General features: G+C 42.8%; 1 protein-coding gene and 1 pseudogene across 7 annotated transcripts in view; both read left to right on the forward strand.

Moving 5' to 3' along the window:
* LOC144279802 (GON-4-like protein) overlaps positions 1-23,228 on the forward strand; it is a 74,748-nt gene that overhangs the window by 17,481 nt on the left and 34,039 nt on the right. For 6 of the 7 annotated variants that reach the window (XM_077841460.1, XM_077841463.1, XM_077841464.1 and 3 more), the window contains exons 2-11: positions 79-654; positions 2,973-3,194; positions 4,718-4,914; positions 6,389-6,463; positions 6,834-6,884; positions 7,347-7,397; positions 7,971-8,066; positions 11,009-11,128; positions 12,510-12,680; positions 13,652-13,844. In XM_077841460.1, coding sequence (XP_077697586.1) covers positions 79-654; positions 2,973-3,194; positions 4,718-4,914; positions 6,389-6,463; positions 6,834-6,884; positions 7,347-7,397; positions 7,971-8,066; positions 11,009-11,128; positions 12,510-12,680; positions 13,652-13,844 — 1,752 coding nt within the window. Of the gene's footprint in view, positions 1-78; positions 655-2,972; positions 3,195-4,717; positions 4,915-6,388; positions 6,464-6,833; positions 6,885-7,346; positions 7,398-7,970; positions 8,067-11,008; positions 11,129-12,509; positions 12,681-13,651; positions 13,845-23,228 lie in introns of those variants that run through there. The other variant, XM_077841461.1, reaches the window with a different exon arrangement.
* On the forward strand, positions 14,811-14,928 carry LOC144280052 (5S ribosomal RNA; annotated as a pseudogene).

The raw sequence follows: 23,228 nt of genomic DNA on the forward strand, positions 1-23,228 counted from the left end.
TTAGCTAGGGGGGAGGGCCCCGGTCTCGTGTCCAGGGGTGGGTTCTGCTGTGGTAAGAAATTGCTCTTGTCCTTTTAGGGTGGAGCTGGGGGATTGGTAGCAGAATGTCGCACTCGTTGAAGATGTTGCCCTGCAAGAAGAGAAGAGCTGTTGCTGTGGAGCCCCAGAGTCCTTCCGTCGACTTGAGCTATCACAAGGAGGGTGCAGCTCTCCTCTCAGATGCAGAGTCTGTTAAACTGGAGTCTTCTAATGCTAGTCGCGCTGAGGAGCTCAGAGACTCTGTATCAAAGCACTGGCTAGTGAGCAAAATCACAGATACTCAGCCTGTGTCAGCTGCCGACAAGCCTGGTGCACAGCCTGCATGTTCTGCAAGCACTACTGTCACACTGGATGAGGATTTGCCCTTTTTGGAAGCCACTGATGGTGGAGCCTTTCAGGGAAACATAATCCCAGGAAAAGGGACCTCCGAGGCATGTAGCCAAAGGGCTTGGAAAGAACCAGTGGACAATTTCCTGAGGAGTGGGAAAAGAATCACAGTGAAGCATAGATCAGATCTCAGTCAGGACAGTGGTGAAGGTCAACAGAACACAAAAGAAACTGCGTCCGCAACTGAATTTCTTGAGCAGGGTAAGGATCAAGAATTCACTGCAGAAGGTAAATTAATTTGATATGGCTTGCTTGCTGCTGTCATTATTTACACAGCAGCATAAGCACACGAGGTATTTTATAAACAAAAAGGGATTAGGTCTCTGCTTCATAGAATGTTGGGTCTGATTTTCAGCCCTGCTGAAATATAAACTCTTGAATTTAAGCTGTTGTTACAGGTGTGTGGTGGTCCACATGCTTTGTGAGTTCTTGGAGTGGTGGTGTTTGTCAGGAAGAAGACTATAATTTAGCTCTTAGAGCCACTTTCTTGTTTTGTCCAGGCAGAAAATCTTCAGAAGAAAGACCAAAAAAACAAAGAATTAGAAAGTCAGAGAGAATAAGATATTATTTAATAAAATTGAAAGGACAACACATTTAAAATATGAAAGGAAATAACTGTTTCACACAACATTTAATCCAGGGAACTCATTGACATTAGATATTATTGCGGTCCAGAGTTTATGGGGATAAGAACATCCAGAGTTATATTCGGTACAATAAACAGTTTCTTTTAGAAGGGATATAAACAGTGGTGCTTTAGGCATAAGCCAGCCGTCTACTGAGGGATTAGGAAGAAACTTCTTGTTTGGGCAGGTTATTCCATTACAGGAGTTCTTGCATCTGCTTCTGAAACATGGGTATCTGCCATTGTTGGAGACAGGATACTGGACTAGAGCAAGCATTACTTTATTCTGATAGGTTTCAGAGTAGCAGCCGTGTTAGTCTGTATCTGCAAAAAGAAAAGGAGTACTTGTGGCACCTTAGAGACGAACAAATTTATTTGAGCATAAGCTTTCGTGAGCTACAGCTCACTTCATCGGATGCATAGAATGGAACATATAGTAAGAAGAGACACACACGCACACAGAGAGAGAAGGTGGAAGTTGTCATACAAACTGTAAGAGGCTATAACCTGCTGAGTTATTACACATATTGAATCTATTTCCCTATGTTAAGTATCCTCACACCTTCTTGTCAACTCCCTAAATGGGACATCTTGATTATCACTACAAAAGTTTTTTTTTTCTCCTGCTGATAATAGCTCATCCTAATTAATTAGCCTCTTACAGTTTGTATGGCAACTTCCACCTTCTGTGTGTGTGTGTGTGTATCTATCTGTCTATCTGCCTCTTCTTACTATATGTTCCATCCTATGCATCCGATGAAGTGGGCTGTAGCCCACGAAAGCTTATGCTCTAATAAATTTGTTAGTCTCCAAGGTGCCACAAGTACTCCTGTTCTTTTTGCGATACAGACTAACACGGCTGCTACTCTAAACCTATCTTGCACCAGTAATTTTCATAGGTAATGTACAGTGTAAAATATTTTGTATTGTTTAAGTTTGTCCTTAAAACAAATATCTGCATCTTGAAAGTGCTGTCTAAATATTAGCTAAATAGAGAGACAAGGTGGGTGAGGTAATATTTTTTAGTGGACAAACTTCTGCTGGTGGAGAGACAAGCTTGTCTCTCTAATATCCTGGGACCGACATGGCTACAACTACACTGCTTACTAGCTAAGTAATCATCCTTGCATTACTTTTAAAGATTAAAGATTTGGCTAGATATGTGTAAAAACTGATCAAAGTGTAACCAAACGTCCTTTCAGACATTTCATGCTATTGGTGGTCTGTGCGTAAATTGTCAGCCTATATTTTCATTCTCAGAATAGCATTCTTTCACACAGATGAAAGATTAGGTCCATCTTGTTAGAGCTTGTAATGGGAAGCCACCACAATCTCTAGCAATACCCTCCCTAGGCTGTAATGCAAGTTTATAACTTTATACAGATTTATTACAGCACTTGGGTTTTGTGACATCAAGTGGCAGGAGAAACCTTAGCACCACAGTGTATCATAGGAAGCATAAAGAAACTATGATATAAGCAAAATGCTAATTTGTCAGCTTGTTCACACCATTTTTTCCTGACACTATATGATTTATTATAAGTTTGTTAGTCTCTAAGGTGCCACAAGTACTCCTTTTCTTTATATGACCTATGTATTTAAAGGAGTTTTTGTGATTTCTAATATATCTGAACGCTTGTGATTGAAATCCAGGAGGTAGCAAAAGCACTTATTACTTGTTCAACTTATATGGTGTCTGCTTTTTTGAATGACTGGTAGAAGTGATGAGGCAGCATCAGAAGCCTAGGTGATCCATTTTTCTGAAGTTCACAAGCTTTGAATAGTGAATGCATGAGACCTGTATTGTTGTAGGGTTTATGGAATCCCTACTGTATTTGGATCATAGGTTTGTGAAAAAGAGGAAAAGCTAACTGGGGAGAATCTCTGTGAACAAAATGACCCTAATATATACTGTTTGCAGGGAAATCTCCTAAATTGCATACAGAGGTAGAAGTAATTTTGCAGAGACACCCCCATCCAGCTGACAACCACTCGCCAAAACAAGTGGCCCAAGTGAGAAGTTCCTTGCTGCTGCCAATTAAAGCTCCTGCCACGATCAAGTCACTAAAAAACACCAAAATTGGGGAGCAGCTGCAGCAGACTGATGAGGAAACTGAGGACGTTGGGCTGTTTATTCCACTGGGTAAGTGTCATGCAGGAGGAGAACCTGTGACATGGTGTTACGAATTATACCTTGTGGGACACGCACACCAATGCTGCGAATTACACCTTGTGGGACACGCACACCAATGCTGCGAATTACACCTTGTGGGACACGCACAGTTCGAATCTAGGCTGAGGCACAGAAACAAAGTCCATAACTGCAGAGTTCCCAAAAGACACTAAGTTTATTACACTCGAGCGTGGTGCCCCCCTGCTAGCCGGGGGGGACCCTAATACAAATTATACAAAGGTTACATACTTTTTAGCAAAGGATGTTGCCCTCGTGCATTGGAAACCTTAGCCAATAAACGAACCCTTGTCTTATCTACCACCTATCCCTGCTTGGTGCATTCCTCATGCTATACCAGTATGTTAATTACACAGCATGGTCCTAAAGCCATGCATCAGTAACCTTTATTATCAGGATGGGAGGCCTCACATCAAGGCCAAGAGACAGGGAGTTAGAGACTGACAAAAACTGGGAGTCAAGGCAGGCTGGAGACAAGGAGGAGGATTTTCACAGGGATTCAGTATCTCAGGATCACTCCTCCTGGTGTATGATGTGCTGGCATTTAAACAATGGTGGGCCCCAAACCAAAATGGAGTCACATGTGCTAACTTTTCCTTAACGCATGGTGACACAGTACAACTAGAAATTCTCTGGAAAGGAAGCACAAAACTGGTGTAGGAATCCAGCCTTTGGGTTCAGCAATTTTGAATGATATATTAAACTTCTGCACTGTAATTCAGTAACTGACTAAGCCTCAGGGGCCCAGTGAGGAGCATGTTCTGAAACAAACTGGAGTTGATCCCTGTGGTGGTCTGTCACTTATTGCCCAAACACTGGCATCCTAAGAGAAGAGCTTGGATGCTGCTCTTCTCTTCTCCTGAGTCAGCAATACACTTAGGCTTGATAAGTTTTCTAACCCACTGGTCCTATTGGGATCCAGGATTTTCCTGATTTGCAGCCTGACTGCATGGTTGCTTCATGGCAACTCCTTCAGGAGGAGGGAAGGTGGCTAGTATGGCAGCTCTGTAAAGTCACTAGAGCATAGATGTCTAATACCTAGCTTAATGTATATGTGGACTCTGATTAGTTCAGATTCTTCCATATCTTAGTCTTCCATTTGAAAAATGTGTTCCTAGCTCTCGTGGATGTGAGGGATCAGTTCACTCTTGTCTGCCTGAGTCCGCTGTGGATTGCGGGTTGTATGTGGTTATAAATTTATGTTGCAGCCCACATACTGTCACTAAGATGGAATCCATCTTTCTCCCGAAGAGTGAGTTTGACGCCTCCTGACCCCCCGCACTAGTTATAACCTGCATAGGAGCCGGTCAAAACACCAGTGTTTTAGTGACTCATGGTTCCTATTCATGATCAGTAGGTGGAAAGCAGATGAGACCTGTTAATGTCTGCTGCATTCTAGCTTTTGAAGAGTCCCACTGTCTGAGTGGGAGGTTGTCTTGTATTTTGAAACTGAATTGTTTGTTGGTAATCTGCAGAGGAGCAAGATGGAGATGAAAGTGAGAGGAGGAAGAAGAGGAGGAAGGCAACCAAACGTAAACGTGAAGAGAGAGGCCAAGAAGAGGAGGCGTCCTTGGCTTGTGACATCAAACTAGATGACATGCTTGATCGCACCTTAGAAGATGGAGCGAAACAGCACAACTTGACCGTCGTCAATGTGCGAAATATCCTCCATGTGAGTGGGGTGAAGTGGAGATGTATGTCAGTACTAAGAAAAGGAATAGACTCTGAGTATCTTACTGGCAAAGTGCTGGCTAGGCTGAGGTTAGCCTATAGGATTGTGCAGGATTTTATAAACGGGGTAAACATAGTAATGATTCACAGACTAGTCTGTCTCCTGTGATGGACTGTAAAACGAGAGCTATCTATTGTTATAGGTGGAATTGATCCAGAACTGGGTCACTTACATTGTCACTCGCAGATGTTAATCTGTTACTTCCTGTAGCATGATCTTTTGCAACTGGTTGTACCACACCTGAGAAGCCCAGGACAAAGGCACAAGCTATTAAGATGGGATGAGAGGACACAGACTGGAAATGTACAAACCTCATATTTTCTGAGAGGACTGGGTTTCTTGGTAAAGGACTTCAGGAATTCTGGTGGGACTGTTAATGGAAATGCAGTGTACATAGTGACAAAGGCCCCCTCCTGTTTTTTTATATTTTTATCCTATCATTCAATTTCCACATGGGAATGAATTGTAGTGGAGAGAAAATCCACATCTGCTTAGCGACCTAGTTCAAAACTTGAGCCAGCTAATTCTGTAGTGAAGCACTTGTCAGATTCCAGTCATCCCTGAACTGAGCCTAGGGAACACCAATGCTGTTTTCAAAATAATAAATTATGCTATTTATTTTAAGCTTTTTCTTTGCATTCTAATAATGTTCCATGCCTGATGGTCACAGGAATTTGTTCTTTGTCCATTCCCTCTATAGTGACAAGTGACTGCCACTGCTTCTGTTTCAGGCATATTCACGTCATTACTATGTAAATGTCAGAATGCAATAAGTTTACCTTCATCTACAGCCTGGCGCTGATGGGGTCATTTCCTTCCCAGAGCGCCCCATGCTGGCAATCTAGTTACAATATTTGGATTCAGGAGCCAGAGTCTCTGAACTAGTCTTATCTCCTCAACTTTTACTTTCTATAAGCTCTCTTTGTTTTTCAGTTTTGTTTTTTGTGTATCTCTTCTCTAGTAATCATTGTGCTCTGAAATGTAGCATTAAACTTGCCCTGGAGCAGGAGTACAGTGGAACAGATATCATATTCTCAGTCTCACTCGTGTGAATGTATGTTTTAAGATGCAAATTCTCCAGTGCTGCCCCACAGTAGCTTTTTCTCATGTTCTTACAACCACCAAATTACAGGATTTTACATTATGTGAGAAGAACAGAGCTGATGAAACTGATGTGTGTATAGACTGCGCTGTGTTCTCTCCTAATAGCATTGAGAAAGTTTGATAGGTTCATTCTGCAGAATCGTTGCATGTAATTGCATGGCCTGTACTTTATCATCAGAGGAGCACTTAATATTTTCTTGTCCTCTTTCCACCTCCTACCACATTTCCAAGATTATTTTGAGCTGAGATCAGACTCTTTCACAACAAAAATAAAAAAGGAGACTTGAAGCCAATTTTTATGTTCCTGCAGGAAGTGATCACAAATGAGCATGTGGTTGCCATGATGAAAGCAGCCATCAGTGAGACAGAAGACATGCCCATGTTTGTGAGTAAAAAGCTTCTCCCTCTCCTTCCCCCCGCCCCATTGCTATCTATCCAAATGCATCGTTTCTTCAGACGCTGCTCTGACTGATGAATCTTGCTAACGTTCGGATGTGGGGAGAGAATAGGCTAACAGCAGGATCATGGGAGAACTTGTATTGCAATATGTATAGACAGCTTGAGACACTAACTGCTCTGTTGGAACCTAACTGCTAAAAAGAATCATCATGTATAAGGTTTAGCGCACATGCCCATCATGCCCACCATGTCAGAGAGGTGATGTTGTTAGCAACAAGAAACAAAGAAATTTTCCATAAAGAGAGACTGGTGAAAAATGTATATTTAAGAGCGTGCTTTCTTTTTAACTCTTTTAGGAGCCAAAAATGACTCGCTCTAAACTGAAGGAAGTTGTGGAGAAAGGAGTGGTGAGTATGTCATTTGCTTTAGTTTTCCCATTGGTTTGGGAAAGGACAGAAGATGCTTTTCTGGCCTCTAGAGGCAATAGGAACTGTAGACTGAGGATGCTTTCTGTGAACTATTCATAAGCCTAAAAGATGTTACAAGGTGAAGTGTATGCATGTGTCCGTATTTGTAGTGATCTTAAATAAGGAAAATAGGGATTCCTTAGAGATTAACAGAAATGTACCAGATCAAAGTTGGAGAGAGTTATGTAGGTAAAGTGCACACAGTGAACTGAGAGTATCTAATATAGGAGAGAGTTGTTGCCTGATGCACAAATCTGAGCGGCTTTGAAAGCATATGTTTTAAAGTCTGATGTTACTTGGGTAATTTGGGAAATAGGATCACAAAACACAGATGGTCCTTTGTTTTAACACTATGAAATCTGATGTTACACGGATTATTAATAATCGTTTTATTTTCATTAGGTAATCCCTGCATGGAATATTTCTCCAATTAAGAAGGCTAATGAGATCAAGGTTAGCAACTGAAAGGTGAATCTGTGCTGTTTCCTCTGTCTGCAGAGTCTGTTGCAAGCAGATTTGCATCCCTATGCAAAAACCTTCAGTGAATATACTCATCTGATTCACTTTGGGCTCACATCTTGGCCTTATGTTTCTCTCTGACTGTCCCTTCTCTGACCTGTAGCTTGTTTTCCTCTTCAGTGTTTTATGATGTGTATTGTGGTACTGCCCAGAGACCCCACTGAGGGCTGGGCACTGCCTACCCCAAAGAGTTGACAGTCTAATTTTAGTTACGGTGCAACAAGTGAGTGTATCAGTGCTAGAAGCATGTGGTTTCATAGACTAGGTATGTGCAATATGAGATGCTGTGAGCTCATTCAGTGGCTTTTTAATATTGTAAATTGGGCCTGTCCTTGCACCTCTGAATCCACCCATTCCACAAGCCTTACTTGGATACAGTTCCCCATCCTCCTTATTTTGGCTCCTTCTCTGAGCTTCTCCACACATGTCCTGAGGTATGGACATTTGAAACCGTAAAACTTTTAGCTTAAACCTGTAAAGTTCTTATTTCCCTTGGTCTCACTGCAGCCTCCTCAGTTTGTGGACATTCCCCTTGAAGAAGATGATTCATCTGATGAGGAATACCAGCCTGAGGATGAGGATGAGGATGAGACTGCTGAAGAGGTAAATATGGCTGAACACCTCTGATTATATCCACAAAGGGATTTAAGTGCCAAACAACCACTTTAGGCACCCAAATCCAAAATATAGATATTCAAAATCTCCGCTCAGCTGCTCTCTAATTGTGTAGGTGTCTGAGTTGCTGCTGATAAAGTCCCTAGGTACCTAAAAATCTGCCTGCAGGCATGCGCACAGCCACTTAAGTCCTGATGCCTAGCTCATACCTAGGTCCTAGCAGAATCTTCAAACTGGGTGTTCCTCCACCTATGGTGCCTATAGGGTCCAATCTGGTATGTGTTCTCAGAGGCTGCCTTAAAGCACACCTCCTCGATTAGGTCCTGCACAAAACTGAGTTGAAGGTTGTTTCTCTCCTACTCTTCTCTCCCCCCTCCCCTCCCCCGGCCCTTTTAATCCAATAGCTCAGTGGTTAGAGCCCTCATCCAGGATGTGGGAGACCTCAGTTCAAATCCCCATTCTGCCTGAGAGGATCTGCAACTTGAACCCAGCTTTTTCATGTCTTGAGTGAGTGCCCTAATCACTTGGGCATCAGTTATTCTGTGGAGGGGTCTCTCCTGTTGAAGCTTTTCTAGTTTGCAGAAAATGTTTAAATATTCACTGGGCCCTAGAGAGAGCAAGCATTACGCTCTAACCCAGTGGTTAGGGCACTGCCCTGGGATGTAGGAGAGTCGGGTTAATAGAATCGTAGAATTTAAGGCTGGAAGGGACCACCAGGTCATTCAGTCTGACTTCCTGTATATCACAGACAACCAATACCACCCAGCACCTGCACACTAAATCCCACAACAGAAATTGGATCCAGATATTCTAACCCTTAGGAGACTGAACTGTTATGTCCCACAGGCAGAGAATAGGAGGGACTGAATCTCACCTGTGGTTATGTGAGATATACCCAGGTAATCCTGGCAAGTGACTCGCACCCCATGCTGTAAAGGAAGGCAAAAAAAACCCTGAGGTTCCTGTCAGTCTGACCTGGGTGAAAATTTGTCCTGATCTCACATATAGCAATCAGTTAGATCCTGTGAGCAAGAACCAACCTGGCAAACATCTGAGAGAGAATTCTTAATACCACCTTAGAGCACTGGCCCACCCTGTCCAATGTCCTATCTGCGGCTATCTCTGATGCTTCACAGGAAGAAGACAAACAAACCAACCCCCACCCCAGTATATTCTGGAATCCCTTTCTGACTCTTGCAAGTGAACAGCTTCACTCCTGAAGCATGAGCTTTTTAGGAACATCAGATAGGTAGAAACCAGAAGGGACCCTCAAGAGTGCTGAGCCCTATCTGCCATCATCACAAACAGCCCCATCATACAATCCCACATGTACATTTACCCAGATCTCTTAAAACTAACTAAAGGTGTGTGCCCTAATAACTCCTGTTGGGAGGCTGTTCCAGAACCTCACTCCTCCAACCTTTTTCTAAGGTTCATGTCCCTGCTTCAATGAATGTTTAAGTATTTTATGTAAAATGGAGAAGCTGCAACAGGAGAGATTGAATACCCCATAAATCCATGTTTAGGGCCCTCATCTTGGAGGTGGGAGACCTAGATTCAATTCCCCACTCCTCTCAGGCAGAGTGGGGATTTGAACCAGGTCTCCCACATTCCAGGTGAGCGCTCTAACCAGTGGGCTATTAGGTGTAAGGGAGATTCTTCCACAGCAGAAAAAAGGTCTACCCTTGGTGTCCACCGTGAAAGATTATCCTACTGGTTTTAGTTCATTCTTTCCTTCATAGTACACTGAGACTTTAACTTCATTATGTTAAAAGAAAATCACTGGAATGAGATATTAGTTGATAAAAGGGTATATTGGAACATAAGAACGGCCATAATGGGTCAGACCAAAGGTCCATCCAGCCCAGTATCCTGTCTACCGTCAGTGGCCAATGCCAGGTGCCCCAGAGGGAGTGAACCTAACAGGTAATGATCAAGTGATCTCTCTTCTGCCATCCATCTCCACCCTCTGACAAACAGAGGCTAGGGACACCATTCCTTACCCATCCTGGCTAATAGCCATTAATGGACTTAACCTGCATGAATTTATCCAGTTCTCTTTTAAACCCTGTTATAGTCCTAGCCTTCACAACCTCCTCAGGCAAGGAGTTCCACAGGTTGACTGTGCGCTGAGTGAAGAATAACTTCCTTTTATTTGTTTTAAATCTGCTACCCATTAATTTCATTTGGTGGCCCCTAGTTCTTCTATTATGGGAACAAGTAAATAACTTTTCCTTCTTCACTTTCTCCACACCACTCATGATTTTATATACCTCTATCATATCCCCCCTTAGTCTCCTCTTTTCCAAGCTGAAAAGTCCTAGCCTCTTTAATCTCTCCTCATATGGGACACGTTCCAAACCCCTAATCATTTTAGTTGCCCTTTTTTGAACCTTTTCTAATGCCAGTATATCTTTTTTGAGATGAGGGGACCGCAGCTGTATGCAGTATTCAAGATGTGGGCGTACCATGGATTTATAGAAGGGCAATAAGATATTCTCCGTCTTATTCTCTATCCCTTTTTTAATGATTCTTAACATCCTGTTTGCTTTTTTGACTGCTGCTGCACACTGCATGGACTTCTTCAGAGAACTATCCACGATGACTCCCAAGATCTTTCTCCTGATTTGTTGTAGCTAAATTAGCCCCCATCATATTGTATGTATAATTGGGGTTATTTTTTCCAATGTGCATTACTTTATATTTATCCACATTAAATTTCATTTGCCATTTTGTTGCCCAGTCACTTAGTTTGTGAGATCTTTTTGAAGTTCTTCAGTCTGCTTTGGTCTTAACTATCTTGAGCAGTTTAGTATCATCTGCAAACTTTGCCATCTCACTGTTTACCCCTTTCTCCAGATCATTTATGAAAAAGATGTTAGTGATTGCAAAATTACTTGACTGTGTTTTGCTGTTCTGTTGTTCTATAGAGCTTGTTGGAAAGTGATGTTGAGAGCACTGCCTCTTCTCCTCGGGGAGCAAAGCGGTCTAGGACAAGGCGATCTTCAGATATGATAGAGACAGATGAAGAGGGAGCAACCCTATCTGAGGTACAGTTCACATCTTTCTGAAATAGCTTCAGTCTTTCATTCTAAGTCACCAGTGAGAAACCCATAATAAATGTTGATTGTTAACATTTATATTATGGTAGTACTCAGGTGCTGATTTGACTGTGTCCCATTGTTATGGATGCTATACAAAGAGGTGGATGCAACCCATGCCCAAAGAGCTTATAGTGTATGAATAGCAGTTTACAAAGAATCAGAGAGAGGGAGACAGTTAAAATATACGCAACTTTATATATATTTTCTAGTTACATATTTGTACGCTACTCCTCCAACTGCACCTCAGCTGAGCCATTAAACATTGGGTGATTTCTTGTAGGCGTTGAGACAGAATTGGGCCTGGGAGAGATTAGCAACCTTATGCATCAGTGCAGGGCGAGTCTCCATGAATAAGGAGTAGTGTGGAAAAAAGTACCAAAAGTTTGTAGTGTCTGTAGACTGCCAAAGATGGTATTGCAGGTGGAGGAATGTGAATGGGGGGGGTGGGTGATGCAATAAGAGATACATAATGGATAAGTAGAAAGTCAGAGAGTTGGGAAGGGCTGTGAAGATTAGGAGAAGAAGCTTACATTTGATTCAGTGTAAAGAAGAGAGTTAGCGGACGGATTAAAAAAAATGGAGGATGATGTGTTCAAGAGATGAGCAAGGAACATGATTTTAACAGCTTCATTTTTTCTGATTCCCTCATATGCAACTGTAGGTTGGGAATATGTGATCATGAGAACAGAGAAAGCTGTGTGCTATGTGCAAGAGTCTGTCTGGCTTTCCCTGGCTTCTAAAGAGTGAAAACTTTATTCTTGAGCCTGTTTTTTCTAGAAGTTAGGTCTTCCTGGAACTCCTCAACATAACCCCCCAATCCCCAAATAGCCTAGTTTTTCTGTTTTTAATAATGCTCCTTGCAGTAAACAGGAAGGATATAGTGCTGCTTATCTCTTCTTGTCGGAAGAAATTATTAACCCTTCACCTGTGGCACAGTGTATGGGATCAGAGGCAACACAGTGAATGTACTGATTTTTCTCTCCTTCCCTTTCTCCCTGCCATTGTCTCCTATCACCAATTTAATTTAATCTCATATAGTTAAAATGCTTCTAGAGCTGATTATTTTGGGAACTGATTAGACTGAAATCTTTGAAATTTTCTCCTCTCCTGCAGAGCTCTGAATAGTTACATTCTCACCACTATGCTTGCTAAAAATCAAGTCTACCAGAATCTGGAGAGTCCATTTCCCCTGTGATGCCTGTTTTATTTTGTATTGCAGTAGCACCTGATTGTGTAAGGCATTATACAAGCAGAAAAAAGACAATCCCTGCCCTGGAGAGACTGGCCTAAGTAAAATATTTTTAACATGAAGGCTTCTTTTGATTAGGTGGAGAAGGTTTCTACACCCCTTATTAGGCATATTAGTGCTGAAGTGGTTCCCATGGGACCTCCACCACCACCTAAACCGAAACAAAGCAGGGATAGCACTTTTATGGAGAAGCTGCATGCTGTGGATGAGGAACTGGCCTCCAGCCCAGTGTGCATGGATTCCTATCAGGTAATGCGATTAGGGATGCTCCAAAGTGACACTGTGGTGCAAGTATAACAGCATTGTTGATGGAAGATGGTTGTTTGATCTGTACTGTCTAAAACCCTGTTTGCTGAGTCCCTCTACATGCTGTCAACTTCATAATTTTGCAATCAAGCACATTGCTAACACTTTAAGATTCTTAAAAGTGAGAGAATTATACAAATCAATTAATTTTCCTTATTTATGCCCTTGTTTACTCTCTGCATTTCTCTCAGCTTGGATAAATGAAAATCAATTCCGTCAGTTTCACATTTGTATTCTTTGTGCTGTATTGCTCAGGTTTCAAAACATTGCAGGAGATTGTTTCTTTCTAAAGTGTTTGGAATTTATACATTGTTTGAAATGTTTCTTTTGGTGTTGTATTTTATAAATCTTGTTTTTACAAAATGTAACACTTGCCAAATTTAAGCTGATAGTGTAAATTGCTCCCTTTAGATGACCCTGTGGCTCAGCAGGGAAGCAGTACACTGTAAAATTGGGAGCAAGAGACCTAAGAGGCTGATGTAGTGAGTTAATGATTGTATTTCAGTGAATCTATGGAGCTGCAATGATACAGACTCTAGTAGAAGTTGTTCTCTCTGGCTCCTGTCTTGGAAAGGAGCTGTTGTGATGAAAACTTAGCAGTGGGGATGGACAGGGTAAACCCAACTGCTAAAGAGTAAAATACTGAAGGGGGAGAAAGCTCTTAAGGCAATAGGTTTGAATGAGGTGCAGGTTGAAAAGATATTTTTAAGTGATGTTAGTGTAATATCTACAGATTAATTAAATGTTACACTTGAAAGGAACAACAAAGTAACATGAATCTTTTTGTGGCAAGAATCAGATTTTTTTGGTGTCAGGTTTGTTTTTTTTGGCTGCACTGAAATGCCTGACATCAAAGAAATTAGAAGAATAATGGGGCGGCTGTGATTCCATTGTGCTTTCTCTCCATGTTTCAGTCTCTGGATGATAGCCTCATTGCTTTCCGCACCCGATCAAAGAGACCCTTGAAGGATGTTCCTCTTGGTCAGTTGGAGGCTGAGCTCCGTGCCCCAGATATCACACCAGACATGTATGACCCAAATACTGCAGATGATGAAGACTGGAAAAGGTGGCTTGGGGGACTTATGAATGATGATGTGGAGAGCGAAGGTATGCAGCAACACCCGGTTATTTAGTGGTGTTGGTGGCATTTTCATCTCTGACCTTGATTAAAAGTTCTGTGGGAAGCTTGAAGTTTTCTCTTCCTGTCTATACCAGGCAGTCTTGTGTACAGCTGGTAGCTTGGTTAGTAACATGGATATGTTCTGCATGTCAACAGCCTTGCTAACCTTCCACATATGTATGTTGTATTGGTTCTAGGCTCAGTCCTCTCTTCAAGGCTAAACATGCATTGACTTGCGTTCTAGCATGTGTGCTAACTGCTGCCCATGACTAATAATGAGGGTGTTGTGCATTTCAACTGCACTATAAATACTCCAGTGTCCTGTTTAACTAGCTCTGCTATTTTTATTGTTTTTTTTTATATTCCTCCCCATGCTCCAACACACTGCCTGTATCAACACCTAGATACTACAGTAATATGAGCTTTAGTAATGGATCTAGAGATGAGAAGTTTTGGCTGGCTGAGTCTGCTTATACAGAGATCTTTTAATGGCTACTAACACAGTGGATGCTGTTGTGTCAGATATTTTGGAGATTTCTTCTTCTTTTCTAAACCTGGCTTCCTTTCTTGCACTTTGTTCTACCTTTCTCATTAGATTGTAAACTCTTCAGGGAAGGAACATTGACTTTAATGTGTGTTTGTACAGTGCTTAGTACAATGGGTCTCTGATCCTGATTGATCATTTGAATACAAATATATAATATACATTTTTAATAATAGAAATTAAAGGGAAACTTGGAAGCTGCTGTTCACATAACCTGATCCCAGAAACTGGAGTGAAGTATTTTACATTTCAACCTTCACTATTGCTGAAACTTTCCACATGACCGTTTCCATAACTACCAGGATGAAGTCAGCTGTTGGTTTAATGTCAGTGCTGCCCTTCTCTTTTGTGTGACTTTTATTTGATTATGCTGGCTTCATAGTGTCTCACCTGTGACAAATTGCTATGTTGTTATGAATTACCACCCTGAACACGCCCGATCTCGTCTGATCTCGGAAGCTAAGCAGGGTCGGGCCTGGTTAGTACTTGGATGGGAGACCTCCTGGGAATACTGGGTGCTGTAGGGAAAAAAAAAAAGTAAATACAAAAAACACCGTCCCCAAGTCCCCACATCCAGTAGCCATGAGGTGAGCCAGTCCCAGACCTCCTGGAATCCGGCGCTGGTAGTGTCGAGGCTGATGTGGTGGAATAGGGCTGCCTGTTGCTTGAAGATGTGGATGTCAGTTTCCACCCTATGGTGGAAATACAAATACACAACAGCTTGAGTTGACCAGAGCACAAACCCCGCCCTGATTTGCAAGGAGATAATCCAGGGCTAGGCGGTTTTGCAATGTAGTTTGGGATAGCTGGGTGACTTCAATTTGAAGGGCAGATAAAGCATCTGCAGTAGCATTTGCCATTAGTTCCAAAGCAGCTGAAATGTTAACTATAGCTTTTTCCAGCTCGCTTACTCCCAAACGTGGCAGAAACCAACGCACAAAGGAGCGAAAGCCTTTGGGCCATTGAGAAAGGGGGTTTAAAGGAATACTTCGTCGGTCCCTCCATACTAGATTGCGGATCTCTCCCCAGGTCAGGTTCTGGTGTACTGTCACGGCGGGTACTATAGCCCCTAAGGTACATGTACCACACCATCCTGCTGGGAGAACCGTATAGGCTGTGTGATTGCATAACCAATACCAGCCAGACCCCTTGGGGACTGGCCACGGGGTCCTGGAGTAGGTAGAGGGGCCTCCCGCACCAGAGCTGATTTGGGTGGTGTCCTTGCACCCCACAAAATTCCCTACAAAAACTATTTTCTATGCCCTTACGTCGTGACACACATAAAGCATAATTACCCTGGGCCACCATATCAATAGACCATATTTGGATTGTAACATTCCAGTTAAATGTAGTGTTTGCCCATAGCTTAGTTTGGAGTGTTCGATTAAGGGGGATAGGTACCCCTACCAATGGGACCCCCTGACCTAAATATGTGGGGGTATGAATACAAATCCAACACTGCATTCGATTTACACCCGGTTTGATAGCACGGGTTAAATTCAAGAAGCTATTGCCCTCCCATCCTTGTACTGGACTTGGGAATAGGGAGAGGACCCCCTAGGCAAACCATACCAATGTCAAAAAGAAAAGGAGTACTTGTGGCACCTTAGAGACTAACCAATTTATTTGAGCATGAGCTTTCGTGAGCTACAGCTCACTTCATCAGATACATACTGTGGAAACTGCAGCAGACTTTATATATACACAGAGAATGTGAAACAATACCTCCTCCCACCCCACTGTCCTGCTGGTAATAGCTTATCTAAAGTAATCGTCAGGTTAGGCCATTTCCAGCACAAATCCAGGTTTTCTCACCCTCCACCCCCCCACACAAATTCACTCTCCTGCTGGTGATAGCCCATCCAAGGTGACAACTCTTTACACAATGTGCATGATAATGAAGTTAGGCCATTTCCTGCACAAATCCAGGTTCTCTCACTCTCTCACCCCCCTCCAGAAACCCACCCCCATACACACACAGACTCACTCTCCTGCTGGTAATAGCTCGTCCAAACTGACCACTCTCCAAGTTTAAATCCAAGTTAAACCAGAACATCTGGGGGGGGGGGGGGGGAAGGAAAAAACAAGAGGAAATAGGCTACCTTGCATAATGACTTAGCCACTCCCAGTCTCTATTTATACCAATGTCGACATCCTCCCCTGAACCATACAAAAAACACTACCCCCAATGTAAGTCCAATAAACAGGAACACAAAAAGTCCTGGTGGGCTGTGAAGGTCCCAGTAGCTGGAAAGCTTAGTCCATGGGTTGGTCGTGGTGTTCATTCGGGAAGTGGCTCGTCCAATGGCTTGTCAGGGTCAGGTGGGGGTCCCAGCGCCAACTTAACGTAGCTATGATGGATCCAGGAACCTTTACCTGCAAAGGAGTGGTGGCAGATGGTGGGAGTAATGTTTGTGGCTGTAAGGCGTTTTTGGTATTTATACTTGCCTACAAGCACAGGTTCCAGCCTCTGGAATAAACCCATCCCACCACTTTACTTCACATTCCCAAGAATACATCCCGCAACTTCCTGCCAGTGTACAATGCTCCGTCTTTGCCATCAAGGCCAATTCTCAGTGTCTTTTGCAGTCAGGAATCCTTGGATTTTGGTGGTTTTATCAGAGCAGGCGTTTCTTCTTTTTTCTTGGAACAGTCATGGTTTTGCATTATACAGGGGAGAGGTTACTAGCATGTCACCCTGTAGTGCTTTGGTTTCTTTAGCAAATACTGAATGCAGGTTAGCTTTGTCAGTGGACAAGGGAGAGGTTACTTCACCTTGTTTTTTTTCCTGCTGTCCAAAAGGAGGAAAGAAAAAAAACCCAGAAGGAGGGACAGGCTGATCAGTAGTCGAAGTGAAGTTATCTTGAGGTGGAGGGGTCTTTTTGCAGTAAGAAGCATGGGTCCAGGCAGTCGGTCCTTGGCACTTCACAGCAGTGTTGGTAGTTAGCAGGACTTAATTAAGGGCCTTTTCAGCATGGGGCCAGAGTAGTCTTTTGTTGGTGGACCTTTATGTAAACCCAGTCACCTGGTTTTAACAAATGGCGGGTTTGCTCAGGATTCTTGAAGCAGGACTTCTTTTACCTGTAAATACAGAGACCTAACACATTTCATTAATGTCTGGCAGTGTGTTGCAGATCTCACAGCTGCTTGGGCACATTCAAGCCCCCCTCTTTCTTGGCTGTTAGCCAAATCCTAGCTGTGAGTAGTGTCCTTGGGCAGGCCAGTGTCTTGTCTTTGGACCGAGCCTGCCAGCTACAGTGTTGAATTAGCTCGTCCTCCGTTTTGTTTTATTTTCCCCTTCTTGGCTTTTATTAACCTGCAAAGGAAACTTTCACTTTTTACTCATACACCTTTGTTTAAAAAGGAACACATGTACATTGCCCATTATATAGCACTTTAGTCTTATTGTTTAATGTATGCCACATACACCCTTCTAGGAAAATGACTTTATTACAGAGCTTTGGAGCAACAAGCCAGGACAAGCACACCCACTTTTGAGGAGTCCACTTGGTACAACCACTGGTGTCCAATAGCTTTCCTCCCTCCCCAGCCCTCTGGCTAGAAATGTGAGGTAGCCAGAAGGATCTCATGTATAATATGGGGAGTGGGTTAACCTTTCATGTCCTTGCTTCCAAAGACTGTTGGTGTGCAAATTTTAACAACAATTTTTTCAATTAAAAGATCTGGCCAATGAAATTTTTTTTTTTTTTTACTTAAGCAAATGTATCAAACTTTAGTATATCACATTTTTTTGATATTATCCAAACACTTTGTATTCCAACTTGAATAAAACAAGTATCTCCATTTTGATTTAACCCTTCTATTTAGTTTTAAACTAAACTGTCCTATGAAAAATTAAACACAGCAATTCTGGCCACAAGACAAACACCACAAGACAGGACATAGAACACAGAACAGAGTTCCTATTGTGCCAGTAAATTCATGAGATGTTGAATTGCTTTTCAGCTGGCATCAATTTTCTCTGATTTTCTGAAAGACAAAAAAAACCACAGATCTACCCCTTTTGGGCAGTCAGTCGTTGCTTAAAATATTTCCTTTTTATACAAATACCTTTGTTAATTGCAGGCAAAACAGAGGAATTACCCATATTTTCTTGTATTTGTTTTATAGGCAGCCCAGGTTTCAGTGGCCTCTACCTTATCAGTTAGGTAATTTACATTAAAACAAATGCTTTCCGGCTTGCTTTTGGATCCATAGGTTAAAGATTCTTACTTTAAAAAGGGCACAATAAACTTTACCAGACTTTTGATTGCCTTTTACTTTTAACTCCTGCTGTCAAACACACAGCGACCTGAAAAGGAAGACACCACCTATTGTAGCCCCTTGGAGCCTAATAAGATATTAATTAAGTAGCACTGTATAATTGCATTTCTTTGGAAAAGGGCCCATTTTTTCCAAAATGGCTGCAAAGAAACCAAGAATTCTTTTTCTTTCCAGTATTTCACAAAGTTCAACTGCTTAATTCTTTCCAGCAACTAAAGAGTTAACTTCTTACTTTCCTTTCTTAAATCACTTGCTTATTTCCCAAAACGACACCCAATTAACTTAGATTTTACCATTTCAAGTATTATTCCGGGATTTACGTTTTCCATTCCTGTAATTATTTACTCTTTTTTCATTATGACCTTCAAGTTTCCAACCTGTTTTCCAATCTCTCTATCTGTTGCCTGCCCACTTGGGCCCGATCCTGTTTTTTTTCTCTGAACTGTCCCTTCCATGAGCACCAGCTTTGTTTCACTACCAAATTAACAAGGAGGGTGGGCTTCTTAACTAGCCCCCCAGCCCTCCTGGTCTCTTTTTTTAAATATTTTCACTTACAAGGGCTACCTGAGTCCTCCCCCCATGAGGCTTGTCACCTGGACAGAAAGCACGGCTAATTGGCAAGCAAGGAGGTGACAGGCATAAGTCAGAAAGCCGAGGGTAAGTCGGAGGAGGAGCAGAAGCAGGCATAGCACAGAGGGGCTGGAGACCCCTGAGATGAATAAGAAAAGGAGGAGGAAAGAGGACGTCCTTTCGCATGCGCATAAGCCCAGTTTTCCCATACATACCAATAATTCATCTGGGCTGGAGCTTTGCTTTCCAGCCTTTTCCTAAGCGCTGTTAATTTTTCCCCAGCAAAGGAACCATCTGGTGGCTAGTCAAAAGGTGTTTGAGTTGTTAGTGCTGGCCACTCAACCTTGCACAAGATTACAGCTTTTTTTTTTTTAACCTAACCCATGGATACCAGAAATATTCCCCCAATTCTCGAGAATTTCAGCCAAAGGGGTCCCCTTACTTACACTCTGCCCAGAACCCATAATGGGCTACCAAAAGGACACCAAATGTGCCACCTTATCGCTTAAGCAACGGCTCACACTCCCCCCTCCTTGGAGTTCTCAAAGGTGAACTCACCCTGTGCCGGCTGGAGCTGTCCGAGAGGAGGAGTGTAGTCTCGCTTATTGGGGCGAGCCTAGAGTCCCATCTGGGTCGCCAAAACTGCTGCGAATTATACCTGGTAGGACACGCACACAAATGCTGCGAATTATACCTGGTAGGACACGCACAGTTCGAATCTAGGCTGAGGCACAGAAACAAAGTCCACAACTGCAGAGTTCCCAAAAGACACTAAGTTTATTACGCTCGAGCGTGGTGCCCCCCTGCTAGCAAGGAGGGGACCCTGAATACAGATTATACAAAGGTTAAATACTTTTTAGCAAAGCATGTTGCCTTCGTGCATCGGAAACCTTCGCCAATAAACAAGCCCTTGTCTTATCTACCACCTATCCCTGCTTGGTGCATTCCTCATGCTATACCAGTATGTTAATTACACAGCATGGTCCTAAAGCCATGCATCAGGAACCTTTATTATCAGGATGGGAGGCCTCACATCAAGGCCAAGAGACAGGGAGTTAGAGACTGACAAAAACTGGGAGTCAAGGCAGGCTGGAGACAAGGAGGAGGATTTTCACAGGGATTCAGTATCTCAGGATCACTCCTCCTGGTGTATGATGTGCTGGCATTTAAACAATGGTGGGCCCCAAACCAAAATGGAGTCACATGTGCTAACTTTTCCTTAACACTGTAATGCTTCCGAGATCACTTACCCTCTGATCCTCATGCATCATATGAGTATCCTGGTGAGTCAAGTCCAAGACTGAAAACAGAGCATGTCTGAGGTCTGTGTGTAAAGTGCACAACTCCCTGGAATGCTGAGGCTTTAAGATAACATCTTGAACCTCTTACAAGAAAAGAGGAATTTCCTGATGCAGTTGAATGTTTCATTCAACAGACCATTTGAGAAAGGTGAATAGATATTGAACCTGTCATAAGGACTAATGTAATTGCTTTGGTTTTAGTTTTGTTTGCAAACTGAATTTAACAAGGGCTACTGAAGCAGGCTAATGTTAGCAGAGGCTGGAATCGTTGCTGGAATCTTCTTCTTAGCATATGCATAACATGACTTAAGTGGCACATGCCCAGGATCATAGAATAGCAGGGTTGGAAGGGACCTCAGGAGGTCATGTAGTCCAACCCCCTGCTCAAAGTAGGATGCATCACTGAATTTGATCTGCTGGTTGGATCATTAGTTTGCCTGGGCTGGGTACTGACGGGGACATACGTTGATCTCTTTTAGAAGGAGCATGAAAATACCTTCTTCATGGATCATGTTTTCTAAACATCTTACCATTTTTGTTGCTCTCCTGGACTCTTTCCAGTGTGTCCACATCTTCCTTAAAGTGTGGGGCCCAAAACTGGACATAGTTTTACAGCTGAGGCCTCATTGCCGAGTAGAGTGAAAAAATTACCTCTTGTTCCTTGCATATGACATTCTTGTTAATACATTGCAGAATGACATTTGTCATTTTCACAACATTATATGAGTAACTCCCATTGACTTCAATGGAAGAGGAAAGCCCCAGGATGGACAGGAGGAAATCTTAAAATGACTTATGCAGTGAGAACCTGAAGCTTGGATTTGTTTGTCAGATAGTGCTAAAGGAGTTGGCGGATGTGATTGCAGAGCCATTGGCCATTATCTTTGAAAACTCATGGTGATCGCGGGAAGTCCCAGGCGACTGGAAAAAGGTTAATGTAGTGCTCATCTTTAAAAAAGGGAAGAAGGAGGATCCGGGGAACTACAGGCCAGTCAGCCTCACCTCAGTCCCTGGAAAAATCATGGAGCAGGTCCCCAAGGAATCAATTCTGAAGCACTTAGAGGAGAGGAAAGTGATCAGGAACACTCAGCATGGATTCACCAAGGGAAAGTCATGCCTGACTAATCTAATTGCCTTCTATGACGAGATAACTGGCTCTGTGGATGAGGGGAAAGCAGTGAACGTGGTGTTCCTTGACTTTAGCAAAGCTTTTGAACTGTCTCCCACAGTATTCTTGCCAGCAAGTTAAAGTAGTATGGGCTGGATGAATGGACTATAAGGTGGATAGAAAACTGGCTAGATTGTCGGGCTCAATGGGTAGTGATCAATGGCTCCATGTCTAGTTGGCAGCTGGTATCAAGTGGAGTGCCCAAGGGTTGGTCCTGGGGCCGGTTTTGTTCAATATCTTTATTAATGATCTGGAGGATGGCGTAGATTGCACTCTCAATAAGTTTGCAGACGACACTAAACTGGGAGGACAGGTAGATATGCTGGAGAGTAGGGATAGGATACAGAGGGCCCTAGACAAATTAGAGGATTGGGCCAAAAGAAATCTGATGAGGTTCAACAAGGACAAGTGCAGAGTCCTGCACTTAGGATGGAAGAATCCCATGCATCGCTACAGACTAGGGACTGAATGGCTAGGCAGCAGTTCTGCAGAAAAGGACTTAGGGGTGACAGTGGACGAGAAGCTGGATATGAGTCAACAGTGTGTCCTTGTTGGCAAGAAGTCCAATGGCATTTTGGGATGTATAAGTAGGGGCATTGCCAGCAGATCGAGGGATGTGATCATTCCCCTCTATTCAACATTGGTGAGGCCTCATTTGGAGTACTGTGTCCAGTTTTGGGCCCCACACTACAAGAAGGATGTGAAAAAATTGGAAAACATCCAGTGGAGGGCAACAAAAATGATTAGGGGACTGGAACACATGACTTATGAGGAGAGGCTGAGGGAATTGGGATTGTTTAGTCTGCGGAAGAAAAGAATGAGGGGGGATTTGATAGCTGCTTTCAACTACCTGAGAGGTGGTTCCAGAGAGGTTGGTTCTAGACTATTCTCAGTGGTAGAAGAGGACAGGACAAGGAGTAATGGTCTCAAGTTGCAGTGGGGGAGTTTTAGGTTGGCTATTAGGAAAAACTTTTTCACTAGGAGGGTGGTGAAACACTGGAATCTCCTCCCTTTGAAGTTTTTAAGGTCAGGCTTGACAAAGCCCTGGCTGGGATGGTTTAGTTGGGGTTGGTCCTGCTTTCAGCAGAGGGTTGGACTAGATGACCTCCTGAGGGGACTTCCAACCCTGATAGTCTATGATCAGAAAATACAGTTGGGCCTGTTTCTTGTTGTAATAGGGTCTAACTTGCAAAGCGCAGTATAGGGCACATCTTGTGTTTGTTTATCAATGTGGTGTTTTTATGTGTGAGGGGCACCATGTTGTATTTACTATCATGGTTTATGCTCTTAAAAAAATCAAGAAAATAATTCAGCAGTTGATTCTCTGTCTTACCTTTTGTGTCAGCACTTACACCTGTGCACAGTGGGTGTAAAACACACCGATTAGAATAGTGGCATTATACACTCACTTTGCACAAATTTAGATGATACAAATTACAGCCAGTAGAAAATGACTCTCCTTACTAAACAAGAATGGTTAAAATACTAAGGAAAGAAATGAGGG

Source organism: Eretmochelys imbricata, chromosome 24 (genome assembly GCF_965152235.1).
Source record: "Eretmochelys imbricata isolate rEreImb1 chromosome 24, rEreImb1.hap1, whole genome shotgun sequence".
Classification (NCBI taxonomy): domain Eukaryota; kingdom Metazoa; phylum Chordata; order Testudines; family Cheloniidae; genus Eretmochelys; species Eretmochelys imbricata.